General features: G+C 46.8%; 1 protein-coding gene across 9 annotated transcripts in view; it reads right to left on the bottom strand.

Moving 5' to 3' along the window:
- The window catches only part of unm_hu7910 (un-named hu7910), a 43132-nt gene that overhangs the window by 16506 nt on the left and 11217 nt on the right, over positions 1-15409 (bottom strand). For 5 of the 9 annotated variants that reach the window (XM_056583659.1, XM_056583662.1, XM_056583663.1 and 2 more), the window contains 6 exons: positions 12731-12781; positions 12603-12641; positions 12064-12108; positions 11771-11803; positions 4781-4834; positions 3010-3207 (listed from right to left, as the gene is read on the bottom strand). In XM_056583659.1, the coding sequence (XP_056439634.1) occupies positions 3010-3207; positions 4781-4834; positions 11771-11803; positions 12064-12108; positions 12603-12641; positions 12731-12781 (420 nt within the window). The remainder of the gene's footprint in view (positions 1-3009; positions 3208-4780; positions 4835-11770; positions 11804-12063; positions 12109-12602; positions 12642-12730; positions 12782-15409) is intronic. The other 4 variants (XM_056583664.1, XM_056583666.1, XM_056583667.1 and 1 more) reach the window with 2 other exon arrangements.

Here is a 15409-nt window from a genome sequence, read left to right as displayed (position 1 = left end):
TTAGCGGCTGAGGAAGAGCCACGGTCAAAACAGCCAAGAATAACATTGTTTTTGCCTCCCTCCTCATCTCGTTGTCTGCCAGCTGGGCGGCAAGAGACAATAACGAAAAAGCTGACTGAGTTTATCTGCAAAGATATGAGGCCAGTTAACATCTCGCAGGGGGACTGGTTTAAGGAGAAAAAAAAAAAAGTTTGAACGTTAGTTGCCGCACTCGAATGTTCTCCTTTTTTTTAAAAATTCGAATTGTATTCGAAAAGCGAAGTTCGTTTTGACAGCCCTATTATCCATGTTAAAAAGAAGAAGGAATAATGGATCAGATTGCACTTTATTTTGTTTAAATTATTTTTTGTAAGTTTTTATTTCATGTGGACACAAGCAATTCTTTAAAATATTTACTATGCTTAGAGGACGCAGGATTATTACCTAATTTTTCCCTTTATTTAGTTTTTACACATTTGAAGATTTTATTTAAAGTCACATTTGTCTTGTAATCATCTTTTTTGTTGTTGTTGTTGAAAATGATCCGACCCGTGACTCAAAAACCGTGACACGATCCGAACCGTGAGTTTTGCGATCCGTTGCACCCCTAAAGCCTACACAGAGAAAAAGAAGGCCTACACACAGAGAGAGAGCGAGAGGCCTACATACAGAGAGGCCTCGACACAGAGAGGCCTACACAAGAGGAGCCTATGGAGAGAGAGTGAGAGAGAGAGAGGCCTACACGCAGACACACACACACACTCAGAGCAAGACCTATACACAGTGAGGCCTACACAGAGGCCTACACACAGAGAGAGGCCAAGACACACAGAGAGAGAGGCCTACACACAGAGAGAGGCCTACACACAGAGAGATAGGCCTACACATAGAGAGGCCTTCCCAGAGAGAGAGGCCCTGAGACACAGGCAGGCCTACACACACAGAGAGGCCTACACACACAGAGAGAGAGAGAGGCCTACACATAAAGAGAGAGAGGCCTACACAGAGAGAAGCCTACACAGAGAGGCCTACACACACCTCTTCCGCGCCTTTACACTACCCAAGGTAAAAAATTAAATTGCCTGCTTGACATAGCACCCCAATTTACCCGCCCGGACCCTGCACAAATTGGCGGTATATTGGGTTTCATTCTGATGTAAATGCGACAGCTCCGTGGTTCCAGGGGGGGATATCGCAGCGTTGTCTCCACAGAGACAACGCAACTGAGTACAACGCAGCTTAGTCTAGACCTCTTTAGAATGTCTCCAAAGAGATAACGCAGCGATATCATCATCAGCAGTTCTGAAAGTGAAATCCGCGAGCTGCTGATCATGTGAGAGAAGGTTATGCGGTCGTATTAAACAAAGTATTAAACAAAATTATTCTTGCAAGCGGGTGTCTTCATTCCTAAAAAAATAAAAACATTCGGGAGTATGCAAATTATTCCAAAGAGGTCTAGACTCCGTGCGCAGCCCCGCCTTCTCAAGGGAACCAAGAAAGCCTGCGCTGTGACGAATGGAGGATTTTTGATCAAACACTCAACATCGCACCAACGTGAACCCACACGTGAGCCGCTTGCCGCCATGTTTATTGTTTATGGGATAGAAGTGTCGCATGGACTATACGTCATCCAGCTCAGGTTGCGAATACGTGCGTATGCTCGTGTCGGCTCATTAGCATCTGTACCGTGGCCTGAGCACAACTCTCCGAAGTGTACTCAGGCCACGGAATTGAACTGTACTTGAGTACGGATGGTGTGCTCACACTAGCCAAACGATCTAGACTTTAGGGAGCAAACGTACTTGAGTACGGTACATGGCCTAGTGTGAGTGCGACCCTACACACACAAATAGGCCTGCACACAGATAGAGAGAGGGGCCTAAACAGAGGGAGAGAGAGGCCTACACAAAGAAAGAGAGAGAAAGACCTAGGGGCGCACCCGCACTAGGCCATCTGTACCGTGCCCAAGTCCGTTTCACACCTGTACCGTGCTCAGGTCTAGATCGTTTGGCTAGTGTGAGCACGCCAACCGTACTCAAGTCCACTTCAATTCCGTGGCCTGAGCACACTTGGGAGAGGTGTGCTCAGGCCACGGTAGGTGCTAATGAGCCGACACGCGCACACGTACGGCTACACAACCTGAGCTGGATGACGTATAGTCCATGCGACCCTTCTTTTCCATTAAACAATAAACATGAAGGCTAGCGTTTCACGTTGGGGCGATAGTGAAGTTGAGTTTTTGATCAAAATACCCCGTTTGTCACGGCACAGGCTTTCTTTGTTCACTGGAGAAGTCTTTAGAATAATTTGCACACTCCCGAATGTTTATATTTTTTGATGAATGAAGACACCCGCATGCAAGAATAAGTTCACGTGTGAGTGTAGGCTACAAACGCGACTAACTATTTACAAGTACAAAAACGCCAACATATTCTTTATTTTGCTGACAACTTGTTTTTTTTCCCGACAAAAGCCTCGTAAGGACAGTTCCTCTGCGTCTCTCTCGTAGATTGCACCATCTTTCAGCGTCTTTGTTTAATACGACTGCATCACCTTCTCTCACATGATCAGCAGCTCGCGGATTTCACTTTCTCTCAAGTAAGAAGTCAACTGCTCATGATCACATCGCTGAATTGTCTCTGTGGAGACAGCGCAGCAACACCACTACCCAAGCCCTCCCCCCTGGAACTGCGGAGCCGTCACTTTTACAACAGAATGAAACCCAATAAACCACAAATGTGTGCAGGGTCCGGGAGGGTAAATTGGGGTTCTAGCTCAAACAGACAATTTACAACAGCGAGTGTAAATGCGCGGACCGTGCCGCGAAAAAGGTGTGCATAAAACGGCCAATTTGGCAGTGTAAATACGCTCAATCGTACTTGAGCACGGTACAGGTGTGAAACGGACTTGGGCACGGTACAGATGGCCTAGTGTGAGTGCGCCCCTACACACAGAGAGGCTTACACACAGAGCACCAAAAAGTACCAAAGAGCTCCGGCTCACAAAAGGAGGGAGAAGGAATCAGCTCACCTGGGTCCTGGGTGTCAGCAGGCCGGTCCCGGTCTGGGTCCTGGGTGTCAGCAGGGCGGTCCCGGTCTGGGTCCTGGGTGTCAGCAGGGCGGTCCCGGCCTGGGTCCTGGGTGTCATCAGGGCGGACCCGGCCTGGGTCCTGGGTGTCAGCAGGGCGGTCCCGGTCTGGGTCCTGGGTGTCAGCAGGGGGGGCCCGGTCTGGGAACAGGAACACAGGGATTACTTTGCTGATTCCTCTTTTTGAAGGTGTGAGATTAATTCATTGAAATACACTCCAAGCAAACCGTTGAATCCTCATTAGAGGTGTCTGGATCTCATCTATGGTGCAGCATGTTTAGATATAAAATTATATTTTAGTGACCTATTTCAGTATGAATATCAAGATTTACTTTGTATTTTCAAAAGCAACACTCGACGTCCAATAATTTGGTCCCCAAATGATTGAGCAGTGGCAGTGACTTTGTGCAGGTTTAGTGTCCCTGTATTCTATCACTGCAGCATGTGGTCCAGCCCCCAAGGAGGCTGTAATCAGCTCGTTGGTTGTATTGGCCAGTGGTGTGTGCTCATTGATTCCTTCATGTTTGAGCGACTTGTGATGGTGTAAAGATGTAGCGGTATCTACATCAGGAGTTCTAGAGTGCCACGCTGCAGGGTGTGGGCCTCTGAGCCTCTTCCTGCTCAACATGTCTTCCAGAACAACTACACCTCAGCCCAGATTCTGCTCTGACTCAGGGACCGCACCCAATAGGCCCCCCATAATAGACTGGTAACCCGAACCCCCTGGCTTTTGTCTAAGGTAGAGCACAATACCTAGCCTGGAGCACTTCCACGTCTGTGGGTGTCCATGTGTGTGTGTGTGTGTGTCCGTATCTGTGTGTGTGTGTCTGTGTGTGTGTGAGATCGGGGAACATGAGATGGTGGACATAAAGTGTACACAGCTGTGTGAGTAGTTATTCTAGCAAGAAAATCATCTAGTGTACTAGTTAGTTAGGAGAGCCATGTAGTGTATGATGTGTGTTAGGAGTGACATGAAGTGTATGATGAGTCTGTTAGGAGTGATATGTTGTGTATGATGAGTGTGTTAGGAGTGACATGTACTGTATGATGAGTCTGTTAGGAGTGATATGTATTGTATGATGAGCCTGTTAGGAGTGATATGTAATGTATGATGAGTTGTCACTCATCATACACTCATGAGGGTGTTGGGAGTGACATGGGCCTAATAATTAATTATACTACGCTTATACGCGTCTGGGTTAGCATCTCCATTACAACCGGGCTTCCCGCTTGAAGGTGTGTCTTTACCTCATGAAGCGCTAGAGTCTAGATTGATGACACAACAACCCTAACACTTATGTTGCCTATTAAGTTTGATATTATAGCCTACAATCAAATCTGATTTATTTCAGAGACATATTTCATTTCTTTCAGACGGCGACACACACACTGATATCCATGATGATATTTATATTGCCCCTTTCTGCTTCTTAGTTTTGTTTACATATTGGACAAGGTTTCACAACAACATCAATATTAGACACTGATAGAGGGACATGTTATCCGATATCCAGTCTTTAGACCAAGACTGGCGATGTGTCTCAAGAGTGCACAGATGAGTGTGTTTGGTCAGGTCTATGTTCCTCCCCCGTCTGGCCCAGTGGGCTCTTAGACGAGAGCCCACTTGGCCAGACGGGGGCCTCTCCGTGAGGGACGGGGGCCCCTCCGGGAGGGTCAGGGTTCTTGAATGATTGCTAAGCATGTGTTCTCTCACCGTGTTCCTCAGCAGGCCGCCCTCCCACTTCAAATGTCACTGGGTCTTTCAAACCTGTTTGTTCAAAAGAGGTTAATTAGAAATAAAGAACCCCTCAACGACTTCAACACATCTTTATTACTGTCTATGTGAGGTCCAACCATCATAAGGAGTTGAACAGTTAACTCTGGATCCCAACCTCTAATCTAAAATCACAGGGTCCTGTTCCCACGTTTCAAAGGAAAGCACTTTCTCAAGAGCAATGACCGCCTGGGGACTAATACATACTCTGACCTGCTATCAGTAAAGGATATAACATAAGCTGACATACTATAACAAAGGCAAGACAGGAATTAGCCTAAAGTCTAAATATTATAATAGAATTATAATATTCAAGTAAACAGATTGACGATAGACCATTTGAGACTATTGTTGATGGATGAGCAGGATTGATACTATAGCAACAACAGGCAGGATTCCATGACTCTTATATACAAAAACAAGAAACTATATAGTTCAGATATTTAATATAATGAAATTAATTGTTACAAAAAACTGCTGACCAGCCTCATTCTAATATCCAGGTCCAAACATAACCAAACTACTGCAGAAACTAGCCTGGTTATTGCCAGACCTAGCTCAATCATAGATTGCACGTTGGTCTGGGGAGGCTGCTGTCATTTTCTTCAGCACAGAAGCGTGATCAATGGTTGTAGTTCAAATGACTCTTTACGCAATTGGATAGTCCTTGAACCAATCAACGTACTATGCAGAGTGACGGTAAAACTCCAGGTGTCAACAAACGTGATTGTTTTGTTACAGCAAACCTTTTTTGCAGGTTGTGCAAAATAAATATGAAAGTGGAGGGTACATAGTCACTCAAGAGATATTTTTGTTTAAAGGTCCCATGATATGCTATTTTATGTATTCTTTAATATAGGTATTAGTGGGCAACTAACAGTATTCAATGACGTTCCCGAAATTCAGCAGTGGTGCAGAGTTACAGCCACTCCGAGCCAGTCGCACATTGAGCTTCCCCCAAATGCGCTGTTTCGGTGGGCGTGTCAAGGAGGAGGGTGGGGGTGTGGCCCTGAGCAGCTTGCAGCCACGGTACCATGCGCTCTGTTTACAGTGGATGTATCGCAATGGCGAGGCACACACAGCCTTTAGCCGTGTTCTGTAAATATTCTAGAACACACGGGAGTCCTGGAGCTCTATATCTAAATATTATCATGTAGCCTACACAGATATCTATATCATATAATATATATTATCACGGCCAAAAGCTGTGTGAGCCGATATTATGAATCTCAAACGACCGCGTTGGGTTCTCCGACGTTCCTGGTTCTTCAACGTCCACATCAATGTGAATACACACACTGTAACGCAAGTGTTTCTTGTCGGTTCTTTGACGTGTCTTGTATTTCCACAACGAGACTGTCGTGGGGGTTATCTGAGCCATGGTTGAGAAGGAATTGAGGGAAAGGAACTTTGGTTTGACTCGCTGAAGTACATGAACTGCGACATGCCGCCGGTTGCCGCGAGGCACCATCGCCGTCAGCGGGCAGCCGGCAGCAGGCAGCGAGCGGTTCAGTCGACTTCAGGTTGATGTGAAAGTGGAAGAACCAGAGACGTCGCAGAACCCGACAAAGTCGTTTGTGATTCATAATATCGTCTGGAGGCGCACACAATATGTTATATGATATAGATATCTATGTATTATATGATATTATTTAGATATAGAGCTCCAGGACTGTAATGCAAGTGTTGTACAATTGTTATTTGGATAACCGTTCTGCTGTTGGTGTGATGGCGCATAACACGTCAGACTCTCGTCTCTGGTATTTCTACAACGAGACTCGTATTGGGGGTTATCTCAGCCAAGGTTGAGAATGAATTGGGGGGAAGGAACTTTGGCTTTGACTCCCTCAAGAACATGAACCACGACATGCAGGAGAAAGGGATTGTTGGCGGCGAATGTCTCCCGCTTGAGCCCCGCTGAGGGACCACCGCCGGAGGCGGAGGTGCATAAGCGCTGCCCGGCAAAGATCCCTTTCTCCTCCTTGTCGTGGTTCATGTTCTTGAGGGAGTCAAAGCCAAAGTTCATTCCCCCCAATTCATTCTCAACCTTGGCTGAGATAACCCCCAATACGAGTCTCGTTGTAGAAATACCAGAGACGAGAGTCCGACGTGTTATGCGCCATCACACCAACAGCAGAACGGTTATCCAAATAACAAGGAAGTGTACAACACTTGCGTTACAGTCCTGGAGTTGGGAAAATCGGAAGGAATTTGCAATCGCTGCTTTACTGTTGTGTTAAACCAGCCAATAGCGCGCCAGGGGGGTAAGCCAGCTTGGTGATTGGCTCCAGTAAAAGTAGATCGGGAACAGGAAGAAAAATATTGCGCCTCTCCAGCCCCTGCTGCAGGGTGAATTCAAATCGCCGGCAAAATTGACTGGGGGTACCCAGTCTAGCAGAAAACAGTTCAACAATAAACTCAATTGACACAATTTATGTTAAGCATTTATTTAATAGTCCTTCAAAAATATTAATTAATTTACATATTAGGCATTACAACATGCGGTAATAACACCTTCAACTGCATATATAGGTGTCATATACAGTACACATTCCTCTGATCCAGGTGAGGCGCTCTGTTGAAGTTCCTACTGAGCCTTTTTTTTCTCCTGACCAGTGAGTTGCTGCCAAGGGGATTTCAAGGTAAAGCTCGACAGTCCTAGCCACCCGTTCTGTTCTCTGTGCCTCTAACTCCAGGACGTAGACACTGCCTCAGAGAGGACTTGCCCATTTCTACTAAGCTACAACGAAAAGGAAACAAATAAAATAAAAAGGAAAGAACCTTCCCCCCAAAAACGACAGAGAGAGAAAAAGAGGTAGAGAGAAAGAGAAAGAGAGAGAGAATTCCACTTATTATAAAGAATGATGTTAAAATCCTTTGACATAAAATAGAACCGCAAGAAATGGTAACAAACCGCCGATTGCTGTAATTGAACTGAATGGAGTCAGAATGGAATACGTAACAAAGCATCCATATTGTTTCGGTACAGTGTGTGCAGCATCAACCTGGCCTAGCCTTGGTGGATTCAACACCTTACAACTCCATGGATAATGTAACCATCGGCCTGGTGCACCACTTGGTCATGGTAAATGCAACAGAATATGGTGCTGCACAACGTGCAGTGTTAACACAGCGAGCCTGCTCCTCTGGGGGCAATGTCGTGACATCATCAGTGTGTGCCGGATGCCACTAGTTTGTCTTTGGGATGTTGGTAAGCCCCTGCTCCGCTGGCCTTGGCCCTGACGGAGGACTATACCTGAGGCCTGGCCTGGTCCCCATGCCTGGTGTCCCTCTCCGGTGCCAGCCCCACTCTCCCCTTTCCTTCAGGAACATTCTCCGTCTCCTTGTTCTTGGCAGCTCTTTCCCTGGCTAACCCAACCTGCTGCTTCTCCGTGGACGCCCGCTCCACCTCCATCCTCTGCTTCTCTCTCAGCTCTCCATCCATCCTCTGCCTCTCCCTCAGCTCTCCCGCCATCCTCTGCCTCTCTTTCAGCTCTCCATCCATCCTCTGCCTCTCTCTCAACTCTCCCTCCATCCTCTGCTTCTCTCTCAGCTCTCCCGCCATCCACTGCTTCTCTCTATCCGTCCTCTCTCGCTCCAGATTTTCATCTCCCTCCTTGGCCACTCTCTGGCACTCTTTAGTGTTGCGCTCTCTTTCCGCTCTCTCCCTCTCGCCTCTCTCCCTCGCCACCCGCTGTTGCTGCTTGACCATTCCTTCTCTCTCTCGGGCGATTCTCTCAGTCTCCTTCTGTTCCGCTCTCTTTCGCCATATCCTCTCTTTCTCCTCTCTTTCTTTGGCCAGTCCCTCTCTTTCCTTCATGACTCTCTCCCTCTCTGCTCTCTCTCTTTCCACCCTTGTCTTCTCCAGGGAAAGTCTCTCTCTTTCCTGTCGGTCCTGTTCAGCTATCTCTCCTTCTATCTTTGCTTTTGCAAGAGCCAGACTCTCCCTCTCCTTCAAGAGTCTCTCCCTCTCTGTTCTCTCTCTTTCCATTTTTTCTTTCTCTAGGACCAGTCTCTCCCTCTCCTTTGCTGGTCTCTCTATTTCTGCTCTCTCTCTTTCCATCTTTTCTTTCTCTACGACCAGTCTCTCTCTTTCTTTGGCCAGTCCCTCTCTTTCCTTCATGACCCTCTCCCTCTCTGCTCTCTCTCTTTCCACCCTTGTCTTCTCCAGGGAAAGTCTCTCTCTTTCCTGTCGGTCCTGTTCAGCTATCTCTCTTTCTATCTTTGCTTTTTCAAGAGCCAGTCTCCCCCTCTCCTTTGCTAGTCTCTCTCTTTCTACCCTCTCTCTTTCCATCTTTGCTTTCTCTAGGACCAGTCTCTCCCTCTCCTTTGCTAGTCTCTCTCTTTCGGCTCTCTCTCTTTCCATCTTTTCTTTCTCTACGACCAGTCTCTCTCTTTCTTTGGCCAGTCCCTCTCTTTCCTTCATGACCCTCTCCCTCTCTGCTCTCTCTCTTTCCACCCTTGTCTTCTCCAGGGAAAGTCTCTCTCTTTCCTGTCGGTCCTGTTCAGCTATCTCTCTTTCTATCTTTGCTTTTGCAAAAGCCAGTCTCTCCCTCTCCTTTGCTAGTCTCTCTCTTTCTACCCTCTCTCTTTCCATCTTTGCTTTCTCTAGGACCAGTCTCTCCCCCTCATTTGCTAGTCTCTCTCTTTCTGCTCTCTCTATGTCTACCTTTGCTTTCTCCAGGGCCAGTCTCTCCATCTCCTTCAAGAGTCTCTCTCTCTCTGCTCTCTGTCTTTCTATCTTTGATTTCTCCAGGGCCAGTCTCTCCCTCTCCTTCAAGAGTCTCTCTCTCTCTATATTTGCTTTCTCCAAGGCCAGTCTCTCTCTTTCTTTAGCTTGTCTCTCCCTCTCTGCTCTTTCTATCTTTTCTTTCTTGAGTGCCAGACTCTCTCTTTCTTTTGCTATGCGTATTTCTTCCATCTGTTCCCTCATTGCTTTCTCTTTAGCAGCCTGTTCTAACAATCTCTCCCTCTCCGCTCTCTCCCTCTCCCGGGTGAGTCTCTCTTTTTCTTTCAGTTCTCTTTCTTCCTTCCCTTTTTCTCGTGATAATCTCTCCTTCTCCTGGAGTTCTCTCTCCTCCCGGGCCTCCTTCTCCTTCACCAGTTTCTCTCTCTCTTTCTTCACCCTGGCCGTACGCTCCCTCTCCTCATTCTCTATTCTCTCCTTTTCCAGCCTCTCTGCCACTATCCTGCGCTTGTCCTCCTCTCTCTCCTCCTCAGCTAATCTCTTTGCCTCCTTCTTGCGCTCCTCTTCTCGTCTCTTCTCCTCCGCTAACTTCTCCTCTCTCTGGCGTTCCTCCTCCTTTCTCTTCTCGGCTAATCGCTCTGCCTCCTTTTTGCGCTCTTCCTCCTTTCTTATCTCCTCTTCTTTTTTCTTGTGTTCTTCCTCCTTTCTCTTCTCCTCCGCTAATCTTTGTGCCTCCTTCTTGCGTTCCTCCTCCTTTTTCTTCTCCTCAGCTACTCTTTGTGCCTCCTTCTTGCGTTCCTCCTTTCTCTTCTCCTCCGCTACTCTTTGTGCCTCCTTCTTGCGCTCTTCCTCTTTTCTCTTCTCCTCAGCTACTCTTTGTGCCTCCTTCTTGCATTCCTCCTCTTTTCTCTTCTCCTCCGCTACTCTTTGTGCCTCTTTCTTGTGCTCCTGCTCTTTTCTCTTCTCCTCAGCTACTCTTTGTGCCTCCTTCTTGCGTTCCTCCTCTTTTCTCTTCTCCTCCGCTACTCTTTGTGCCTCCTTCTTGCTTTCCTCCTCCTTTCTCTTCTCCTCCGCTACTCTTTGTGCCTCCTTCTTGCGCTCCTCCTCCTTTCTCTTCTCCTCAGCTAGTCTTTGTGCCTCCTTCTTGCATTCCTCCTCCCTTCTCTTCTCCTCCGCAACTCTCTGTGCCTCCTTCTTGCGTTCCTCCTCCTTTCTCTTCTCCACCGCTACTCTTTGTACCTCCTTCTTGCGTTCCTCCTCCTTTCTCTTCTCCTCTGCTACTCTTTGTGCCTCCTCTCTCCTCTTATCCTCCTCTGCCTCCTTCTTGCGCACCTCCTCTCGTCTCTTTTCTGCCATTCTTCTGATGTTCTCCTCCTCCTCGGCTCGTCTCCGCTCCTCCTCTCTGAGGATGTGGTGGGCCTTGTGCGCGGCCTCCAGCCTCTTCATCTTCAAGGCCAAGGCGAGCTCACTGGCCTCCTCCTCCTCCTCCAGGACGGCCCGGACCTCCCCCAGCACCAACCGGGAGATCTTCTTTGCCTCCATCCTCTGGTAGAGGCTCCTGAGCTGCTGGTGGAGCGTCGAGCGCACCTTCAACCCCAGGCCCTTGGGCAGCTCATCTTGGGCGGGTGGCGGGTGGCGGGGGTTGAGAACACCAGAGACATTTAATGGCGGAGTACCGCAGAAGGCTCAGAACAGCAGGCAAACATGCAGACATGTGACGTCTCAGATGCAGGATGGAGGTCAGTTGGTCAACGACTCATCAAAGCCAAAGTCTTTGGGCAAGGCACTCAACGGCAAGCCACTCGAGGTGAATAGCCAACATCAACTTATGTAACAGGAAGAAGGCATCAAAACCAGCATTCAGTACCGGTAGTTTATTTAGGTAGTGCAGTTAGTAATTGAGTGTCAGAATCATGGGATGTTAGGTTTCATACCAGGGCTTGGCCAGGCTATTGGTCCCCCTCACCACCAGACTCTTACAGTACAGCAGAAAGGTCTGTTTGAAGACCAACACAAACTCAAGCCATGCAACACCTCACTCAGAGAGCACCACTATAGAACACCATAATAGAGCACTACAGTAGAGCACCCCAATAGCAAGCACACCCAAGTAGAGTACCCTAATAGAGCACCCCAATAGAGCACCCAGTAGAGAACCCAATAGAGCACACAGTAGAGCACCCAAAGAACCGCTAGAGCCAGGCCCAGCCTATACTTCCTTCATGCTTGACGGGGGCTAGTACCTCCAGATCTGTTCCAACCAGGGACCTTCTCCTCTGAGAGAGAGCAGAGAGGAGAGTATCAGACCTCATGAACTGCAGGAGCTGCAGCGCTTCCACTTTAAGTCATGCACTGCTCACCAGCAAAACTCTCCAGTTCTGCTGGTTAGCAGATCAGTGACCTCAGACTACAGGAAACTTTACTTTCCATATCTGCAAGTCGTACATCTGCCTCCAAAACACCACTAGTCACAAGGCTTTACATAGGAGACAAATACATAAAAGACACACACTAAAAGACAAAAACGGATTGTTACCTCTTGGTAGTTCAATGTCTGGAAGAAGAACCTCAATGACCTTTTCTGGTGTCACACACACACACACACGAACACACACACACACACACACACACACACACACACACACACACACACACACACACACACACACACACACACTCTTTGAAAGGGTCAACATACATTGTTTGGCGTTTTGCAACAAAACTTTAATTTTTGAAAAATCTGACAAATACAACATGCAAATACAAAGTTCAAAGGTAGAACCGGGCCCAGGCACAATTACAACTGCACTTTTGAGTGTCTGTTTCTCTAAGGCCCTTAGATACGTACACTGCATTATGTTTGATACGCCAGTTACAAACAAACACACCTTTAGCTCACCTCATAGACATGTCGACCAACACACACAGAGAGCTTTTTCAACGTTGGAGGTTTCGTAATTTATTTAAATACTGTTAAGTGGAGAGGAATCAAACAGGCAACCATTTTTGGGTTAAATGCCATGCCAACTTCAAGTGTCGTTGTTCAGGCATGGAACGAAAACCAAATGATACTACCTTTCCTCCGGTCTATGTTCTTCACATCGTGTGTTTCCTCTGCAAGGTTTTTAGAAATTGATAAAGGGTTTTAAAAGAGGTCTCCGTGGCACAGAGATCTATAGATGTACTATGACAGACACAGTTACCTGTTTTCAGTCCTTTCTTTGGGACAGTAGCACCATTTAGCTTCTCGTCATCTGATCAGAGGGACATGACACCAAGTCAGTGACACGTGAACAAGGGAAAAATTATACGAGTCATCCCAAATCAACCCAATTTATAATCCCAGCCAACGGTCCTATTTGAAGTAAATATACTTTAAAGAACCATCAACACTTTGGAAATTGAAAGACTTATAACCCATGGTGCTGATTGTCAGAAATACTTGTCTGGCACTATCTTTCAAATTGAACAGCAAGTTATAAGCACTGACGTTTATTCTGGTATTTATTCATTTGTGATTTTTTCTATGCCTGTTGCTAAATTAAGATGTATTATTATAACCTTATTTCATTCCAAACCGTTTCCTCATAATCAGTAAGAACACGAAGTAAAACCATGCAAATGCACACAGCAGTGGTTGGTGTAAAGAAATATAAACTAACTTAACTGTTATCATAATTCATGCAGTAAAAACACCTAGACAAACCCTTTGGCAGGTTCATCATTTCCCAAAGGTTTTAGTGTACTAAACACTACTACCTGCCAAACTCTGAGGATGCCGCTCAACATCAAACCCTTTGCTGTTGGCCATGCAAAGAATCCTCAGACTAATCCAACGCTAGGGACCCCTGAACGGACACGTCTCCCCACAACCCAGCTGATGCCATCATGGGGGGGTTGGCTCAGTCCAGGGGGCTGCTGAGGCGGGGGCCCGGCCCTGTCGGAATCAAAGGTCTCTTCTTTCTTATTGGACCAAGTAAACGCAGTGTATGCTCCCAGTGTTTCAGCGTTCCCTGTTTTTCAGCCCTTCCTGTCTAGCAAGACTGCCCTTGTATCCACGGGTATCTGCGCCCAACGTGTGTCGGCGCTCCCCTTGGCACTGATGCACAGGGAGCGCGCACTGCGTCTACTTCCCGTCTACCGCCAGGTGACCATCCAGCACATCAACAGTCTTATTGGCAAATATACAGTTGATAGGTCAAAAATGTCATTACCAGTGGCAATTTAAAGTTGATAATTTACCCAAAAACTTTTTATAAAGAGGATGATCACTTTATTGTTACAGATGTCACATCAGGCAGAATATAGAAGTGAGTGAGGTCATCGGGAAATGGGTTGATACTTTAAAAAGTGGTTACTTTAAAAAGTAACCATACCCTTATCCACCCTTACAGCATTAAACAGTTCCCGGAACCCCAGGGATGCCCCTGGCTGCTATGGCATCATCCCAAGGACACTTCAGCCATTGAGCAGTGTAATGTTTGGTTACTCTTTAAAAAGGATTGCGTTACAATGCCCACCCCCCTAGGGGTTACCCTGAGAACTGTAGGTGCACAAGCATGTGACAGTTAATCAATACACATGTATCCTATAGATACGTTAAAAAGGAGAGGTGGGTAGTGGGATTTCTACGTTAATACCGAGTAATACAGTATTTGTTATATGAAGGCAAAAGACAGGGTAGGTCGAAGTTCACTTGATCAACTGCAACAGTGACACTAATAATGGTTATCGCTCTGAAGCAGAACCAATGGCAGATGAAGCTTAAGTTGAACGAACGGTCCCGACCTTTAGCATCTCTACTCCGTTACAACATCTCATCCTGCTGACGCTGTGGGCGTCATGTGACCACCGCAAGCTTAATGCGCACAGCAGGAGTGCACACTCAAGTGGCTTTATCTGGATTTAAACACAATGGTACAGTTGACACAACCTCATTTCATTTTTATTTTGAAAATATCTGGCGGTGATCAAGTGCTTAGAAAGCAGGTTCTAAATGTAGAAGGTGCTTCTTCATCAGACCACCTTTCCATTGCAGTGGCACTAGGAGCCAGAGCAGGACTCAGCAGATCAGATGTGCAGCATGATAACACCAGACTGGAACAACTTAAGCACACAAACATTGCACTCAATTCCCTAAATGTAAATAAGCATGGTATCATTTGGACACAAACGGTCAGAAAGAATGAATTAGCAAATTCTTAGCGCTATAACATAACAGTAATTGTTGTGAAATCCTTCTTTCCCTGATTTGACCTGGCAACAGATCTCTGTAAACAGATCTGGGAAAGTGTCCTAAACACACCTTTGCTTATCAAGCAGGACCAAAAACTTCCTGTACCATTTCCATTGGATGGGAACCAAGGAGACTTTCTATTGGAAATGGCTTTTGTATCCCTCGTTCCTATTGGTTCAGCAGGTCAAGTATGACACCTTCAACCATGTCATCCGAGGCCGCTCCGCCCTCCCGTTGGCTCGCTGCCTGCCTGTCTTCATCTCCCTTCTCCTCATCCTCCTCCTCTTCCTCCATCACCCCTCTGTTTACGGGCGAGGTAACTACATCATGGAGGAAGGTGAAGAAGCCATAGAACCAATCGGATCCCTCCTGGGCTAAAATATCAAGCACTTCCTCTAGTGAATCAGCGTTCTCACTATCGTCGCCATCTTTGGTCAGGCCTGACGAGAGAGAGAGAAAGAAGGAGAGGTGGAGAAAGAGGAGGATACCATGGCGGAGGGGTGGAGTTGGAAAGGAGGGGTGGAGTAATAAGGGCAGGGGATGAAGGAAGAAAATAAAATAATTGTGTAGAAGGTGGAGGGTAAAAGTAAGTAGGCAAAGGAAGACAGAAGGGAGTTAAGAAGGAGAGGACTGAAAGAGGTTAGGG

Source organism: Gadus chalcogrammus, chromosome 23, assembly GCF_026213295.1.
Source record: "Gadus chalcogrammus isolate NIFS_2021 chromosome 23, NIFS_Gcha_1.0, whole genome shotgun sequence".
Classification (NCBI taxonomy): Eukaryota; Metazoa; Chordata; class Actinopteri; order Gadiformes; family Gadidae; genus Gadus; species Gadus chalcogrammus.
Note: the sequence above shows the minus strand (reverse complement) of the source record. Positions and strands in the feature narration are given on the sequence as shown.